The sequence below is a fragment of the Neodiprion fabricii genome, chromosome 5 (assembly GCF_021155785.1).
Source record: "Neodiprion fabricii isolate iyNeoFabr1 chromosome 5, iyNeoFabr1.1, whole genome shotgun sequence".
Lineage (NCBI taxonomy): Eukaryota > Metazoa > Arthropoda > Insecta > Hymenoptera > Diprionidae > Neodiprion > Neodiprion fabricii.
The window spans coordinates 15672218-15678908 of record NC_060243.1 but is presented as its reverse complement, the minus strand read 5'-3'; the positions used below and the strand labels follow the sequence as shown (position 1 = coordinate 15678908).

General features: G+C 33.9%; 1 protein-coding gene across 2 annotated transcripts; it reads left to right on the top strand.

Annotated features, from left to right (window-relative positions):
* Positions 1–427: 427 nt before the first annotated feature.
* On the top strand, positions 428–5811 carry LOC124182976. Of its 2 annotated transcripts, XR_006870895.1 has the most exons (4): positions 428–832; positions 3158–3418; positions 3846–4077; positions 5568–5705. XR_006870895.1 is itself a non-coding variant. In XM_046570866.1 (3 exons), exons 1-3 carry the CDS (start codon positions 487–489, stop codon positions 5744–5746), a joined length of 786 nt encoding a protein of 261 aa, XP_046426822.1. In that variant the 5' UTR covers positions 428–486; the 3' UTR covers positions 5747–5811. The 2 variants fall into 2 exon arrangements, 1 of the variants encoding a protein (XP_046426822.1); XM_046570866.1 differs by lacking the exon at positions 3846–4077 and having other exon boundaries at positions 5568–5811.
* The last annotated feature ends 880 nt before the right edge of the window (positions 5812–6691 follow it).

Here is a 6691-nt window from a genome sequence, read left to right as displayed (position 1 = left end):
CGAAACACACTGCGTTCGCGACACGTAACTCCCACGAATTCATAATTATTGTTGGTTTGTTAAAATGAAATAAAATACACAGCCATTATGGTTGAGTCGGAGTTAGGTTTGTTGTAGGTTTGTTGATGCATCCCTCGATCGCAGCTCCATCTGGATTTTTCTTCAACAGAGGAGCCACTCTCTACCATTGGAATTCTATTGAGTCGCAAGACCTGTATGTAAGACCGTGATCGACATTTATCGATGTACCTGTAACTAGTTTTGCACCGATGAATATCGTTCCGTCTAAGTTACAGAATCACCCTACATCGCTAGCATCGTCGATGCAAGCGACAACTGTCGCCACCTAGCGACAGCGACAACTGTCGGTAGAGAATTACAGAATCCCGCTACAGGTAACATCAATAGTGGATTTCAGAGACCGAGAGTCAGTTCACCACCTTTTATACTACTCACACTGTGGGTGACGGTCAATGTGAAATCAGAATGTGTACCGTATTTCGAAGCTTACTGCATATGAATAAAGTGTTGGGAGTTTGGTCCTTTTCACAAAAAGCAGTTGAAACTAGACGTTTGATACATTTAGTAGGTAAATTGAATACATACAATGATCCCGTCAATGATCGCCCGCCAGGAAAGGTGTCGTCGTCATTCGAAGAGGAGCATCACAACCATAACCTTACCGGAATTGTTCCTCCGAAGTACAAAGTATTTCGAGACGAAGATGCGCCAATCATTTTTGATGTTGATGAAGAACGAGCAAAGATAAACCTCGAAGAAATTGTTACACCTTATGAGGAATCTGACATATATGAAGGGATTAATTTAAACCGTAAGATTACAGTACTACTGTCTGCGTCCCATCTGGTTAGGAAAATATTTTTTGTCTATCGTTGAGACTATTTGCATCACAGAGTGAACCGACACAGGTCACTATACATTCAAAATGTCTGTGTGTCCTGAATTTTCTGATTGTCACAAATTGGTATAAGTTTAGCATCTGATGAGTCCCAAAAATTTCAATCAATCAAGTTTGATAAAAAAAAAATCAAATAATAAGGTCTTGAATGTAAATGAAATTTGGTAAGGTATTCAAAACTACGAAACGTTAAATATGAGCTTAAATATCCCGCCAATCTATATTTATCAATCATTCAAAATAAGCAAGAATGTGAGTCATCAATCATTCTTAATTGATTAAAATATCTAATAACTCATTGGGAATGCACTTCCATTGAAGCATAAGACATTTTTGTATGATCTACAGGCGGGTTGCATAAGATCGCTCTCACTAATTACCAGACGAATATGTGTTTGGAATGACCTGAGAATAAGTTCAGTTTATAGTGAGAATACATACAGCATTTATCCACATTTGCTCTTCAGTTCGCAACATTAATGTGTAATATATTCACGCATTATATTATGGCAAGGGCAAGTGTACATGAGTTTACCCATACCAAACGAAACAGCTTATTTTATTTCTAGTCAATATAAATTCATTATATTTCAAATGGTGATGAATACGTTATTGAACATCATATATGGCAAGCACATGGAAGTTGCTTAAGGACACGGATGAGCTAATAATTAATTGTTTTATCGATATCACTATAAAATAATTGCATACCGAGTATTTATCAAGTTAACATATTTATGAGCTAACAATGTTTGCTCTGAAACCAACAAAAGAAAGAAATACCAAAATCGTAACAAAAATTTAGTTTTCAATGTTTCCGTTCAAATTGCTTCAAAATGTACAAAAAATCTAGCAGTCGTGTTCCATTTCATTTGATGATGCCTCATTTTATTGAGAAGAATATTTTCTACAATCAGACTGACAATGAAACTTCATTTTTGAAATGTGTATTGTTAAGTACTTAATTTCACAACACTGTACCGATATTGAATATGATCTACAAATGGTAACACTGAATCAGTTAGTGCAGAACAAAAACGTCTTAGTGAATTTGTAGAAAATAATCTGCCAAGAGTGAAATAAAATGAATCCACCAGAGATTTTTCATCCTTCAAAGTCATTTTATTGATATTTCAGCTTCTGTTCGTGATTTCAGTGCATTTTACTTTCGTATTTTTGAAGGAAATATCATTGCTTACGGACATATATCAATTTAGTAAATCTTGAAATCACGACTGTCTTGTAGTGACACTGAACTTGGCAGGTAAAAACCAGCAGATAATATGTGTAAAAAACTTGCAGGAGGTGAGCAAACGATGAAACGTCGCAGGGAATTCTAAATATATTCCTGGATATTTTAGCGTTTGCTTATAATCTGAAAGTTTTGGACAGATAACCAGCTCACTATCGCCTGTTACTTTTGGCTTTATTCTTGTAGTAAAATTATAAATAGTATTAATTTTTGGCTCATCAACATCATTAAAGCTAACCGTATCTCATGACTGATTGAATGAGATTGAAGTTGGTGGTCTTGAAGTAACGAATTGTTGAAAAATATCTACTATTCGACAATTTTAGAATGACATAGAAGAAGTTACTTTGTTAAAATCTAAGTAGTTTGATGCTGCATTATGGTTAATTGAATTTCACATAATCTCGAAAGTTGTGAAGTAATGAATTTTCTTAAAAATTTTACGTTCCAACAAGGTTGCAAACTGCAACGTTGTATTGAAATGAAATATATACATACAATTCAGTTATTTCCAATGATTAGGGTTTAAGAAACGTCATAATATAAATATGTTATTCTTCAAATAATCAATTTTATGCAGAAGTTCTTGTCATCCTATAAACCTTTAATATTTGCGGTAGCTGGATTTTCTGTCTGTACTTTTATCGTATTTACATAACAAACTTCTACCTGATTTATGATAGCTAACCTAGGGCTGCAAAATTAAAATAATACACTAGTACGAATCTCTGAATCAGTTATGCATTGGAATTGATACCACATGGTAAAGCGCTATTAGTAAAATATCATCAGATTTTTACAATGGTTGTACAAAAAATTTCAAGTAGCTATTTGAATCAGTTTCAAGTTATTGAATTTTTTCTTATTTATTCCTTAATGCAATTTCTTCATATGCTGAATGGCAATTAGTTGTACGTAATTGTAATAACAAGATTCCTAATATGTCATGAATACCAATTTATCAGCATGCGTTCATGTTTCTATAGGTGGGATTAGTGGAGTCTATGAACTCGACGACCTGGTTGATCTCCTCCGTAAAAACAATGTTATGGATTTATTTGTGGCCGCTGTGCCACCTGAGCTTGTCTACGTCGATTATGTTATTATAGTAACAGGTAGATCGTCGAAGCACATGAAGGCAACGGCAGAAATAATTCGTAGGGTTTTCAAGAAGAAAAGGCACTCCACAGATCCACTGCCGAAAATTGAGGGAAAAAATTCCAAAGACTGGATTGCCATAGACCTAGGTCAGTAGCTAAATTCTGTTTTGTTTGTTTCTAACTTCTACGGTCTTATCTGTTAGACAGCGACTGCACTGTAAATGCTAAGGATATGAGTTTAAAATTTGTCAAGGTAGTTGGAGCCAAGTTGAGAAATTTCAGGCCCAATAATTGTATTCGTAATTGAAAAATATGGATGTATAGAAATGTTTGCAATTCGGTTCTGTCCAAGACAATATATTACGAATGACCATGATCAGTAAGAGGAGTGACACATACTAGATTTTGTAGATTAACAATTGTAGAACCTCGTGCAGAGCTTATTTTCATTCGGTATCCAGAATTATTTTTTTCTTGTGCTAAAAAATAAAAATAGTTAAAGATTGTGTAGCATTCACAATTAAAAATTTCTCAGTTTGCATTGTCATAATAGTATTTTTTCTCTCGTTTGCAGAAATGAATTTGTTCTAACATCTGCTTGGAAAATTCGATTTTCGAAGCCTATGAAGCACACCTAAAGTGCCCCTTTCCGAACAGTGCAGTAAAACGATGTTGGTGCATGCGCACAATTGAAATGCAATAGTTTACACACCGTGGCTTCTTTTGGTGCCCAAGCACTTTCAAATAACTAAAACTTACGCACTGTGTTATTGAGCGTGAGTTACTTAACCCTGATTTCACACGTTGTAAGTGGCACTGTCGGTTCTTCTCAAATCAAATTTTCCTTCACAGTTGTTGGAATAAAAAGCGTGTGTCACAACACCTGGGTGGGCGATATCTGACTCGTGATTACAGTCCTCGCATTAACTCATGCTGTGTTGACACTAGTACTGCTGGAATTTCAGTCCTTGCCTTTGGCTCGTGTGGCCAACTTCGCACTTATTGGAAATCGCCCACTTTCCGTACTTGTGATACTATCATTTAATATCCTTGACTGTTTTTTCAAAATTTTTCAGTTCATCCATTTTGGTCATAGAACAGAATTGTTTTTTTTGGCTATTCGATCAAATTTTACCAGCGTTCCTCTTGAATCATTAAACTTTCAATAATACTGTAATGTTTTTCAACATCTGCATGAAAAAGTGATTGCCACCCATATACTGAAGTTTGTAATTATTACAATTTCTATTATAAATTTGGTAACTTTGCACTTGACTCACTTTTCTTACTTTGTTAGACCAACTACTGTAGTACAAGTAGTGTATCAGCAATGTTCAGCGATGCATATGTATAGTATTCCCTGTGAACTTAGGCACTTTTGTTTTGTAACACTCGTGGTATTTTTTGAAATTTTGCTCAGTGTAGCTAATGTTAGAAAAATGGACTAATATATATTTTACATTTTTAGATCCAATCATTTTTATATGCTGGGAACCCCAATTCACGCCACTCTGGCGATTTTTCAACAGAATCTACACACACATCCAAAGATTGTGCAAATTAGGCAATATAGAGGTTCCTCTTGCAGAAAAAAATGTTTCTCATATATTTCCGTGAACAATGAACGTTTAAAGCGCCATAAAATTATAATTTAAAAAGTTCATCAAATACTGAAAAAAACTACAACTTTCTTGACTTAATATTTTTTTCTGCAACATATAGGTTTCTTTTTGGATATAAAATTCTGTCAAAGAAAAATAACTCTGAATTCTTATTAGACTCTTGAAAATTTCTTAATTTAAAACAATTAAATTTATTATTTTTTCTCATATTTTAATTTTTTTAATTTTAGACAGAGTTATCAATATTCATTTTTAGTTAGTCAAAGTTAGAGGTGAAGTGCTTACCTCCCACAAATCTCGCACTTTCTTTTACTCTTACTGATACAATTGGAAATCAGTTGGAAACAATTAGCCTAATAAAATAAGCATTTTTAATTGTAACAGTGATGAAATTTCGGTGCTCGTGACCTTTTGAACTTGTTCTTAGTCATTTTTCTTGAGGTCTGACAAATATTGAAAAAATTCTCGAATTGCTAACACATTCGTGAGATTTCATTTTTCTTTAAAATCTCATATCATTTGTGATTAACAAAGTTCAAAAATTCAAAAAAAATCGAAAAAATGTTTGGAAAACCACGAAAATCGTAGGCAATTGAATCAATTAGGCTCAAAAGACACGCAAAATTGCTTTAATTAAAAATTTCGTCACTTTCATCGTTATTCTCTTATTTCAGGAAACTTAGCGCTGCACATTTTCTCCCAGCAGGCAAGGAAGATATACGACCTTGAAACGTTATGGACCGTTGGTTCTAAATATGATGACCAGTCTAATATGCCCATAGATCAACTGACTGGTTTACTGCAAAAGCACTCCTTCTTGGATGGCTTACAACCAGCTGAGATCAACAACTGACTTTAAACACTGTACATAAAGCTAGAAATATTATAATTTATAAATTAATAAAAAAAAAAAACCAAAAAAAATAAACGTGCATTACTCTCGTAAATCATATACGAAGCTGAAGCTAGTAGCTAAATATGCTAAAAATTACATTTATAGAATTAAAAGGGAAAATGAATTTTGTTATTTAAAAAAAAATTTTAGAAACGTGTGGCTACTAATTCGAATTATCAATTACATTTCCATAAAGCATATGAGGTATTTTACGAGGTATCAATTAAAGTACTTCCTTCCACTTTCGTACACACACAAATGCAGGACACAAGTCTAGTACTGTCGGCATTTTTCTCGTTTTCGCTGACTCACGTTTTTCGCGTTACAAAATCCTCAACTTTTGGAAAAATTACTCTGAAACAATACGGAACGGCAGACTACACTCAGCAAGGGAAGTTTTTGTCACTATATCCTCTATAACATACTCGTTTTTCACGAGAGTTCTAAGAAACATTTTTGAGAAATTCACCGGAATGTAGGTCTTTAGCATATCACCGGAGGCTCGAGATAGGGAATAACATCTTGACAGTTGAAGCGACAATTAATATTTTTAGGTTGTTATGGCCAAGCTCACTCAGATTTTAACTGCTCATGTAAAATATTGTAATGACAGTATATCATCGGTGGACAGCAACAATATCTCAAAATTTGGTTTAACAAAACCTGATCCTAGATTTTGATTCAACAAAACTCCATTTTAGAATTTCGTTGAACAGAGTCGTATGTCCAAAGTGATCTCTGGGGAGATACAACATTTTTGAACGAAATTCTGCGATGAGATTTTGTTGAATCAAAGTCTGAAATGTTGCTCTCAGCCAATGATATATTTTTTTTTTGAAACGATAGTAAGAAAACGAATTTTGGGATGAACTACCTTAACATCAGAAGTTGAGATCATAAATT

Excerpts from the sequence above, each read along its gene's own strand:
- LOC124182976 (XM_046570866.1), top strand. The coding sequence starts at position 487 with ATGTGTACCGTATTTCGAAGCTTACTGCATATGAATAAAGTGTTGGGA. Across the intron at positions 833-3,157 it reads TGAAGGGATTAATTTAAACC|GTGGGATTAGTGGAGTCTAT; the intron begins GTAAGATTACAG and ends ATGTTTCTATAG. Across the intron at positions 3,419-5,567 it reads CTGGATTGCCATAGACCTAG|GAAACTTAGCGCTGCACATT; the intron begins GTCAGTAGCTAA and ends CTCTTATTTCAG.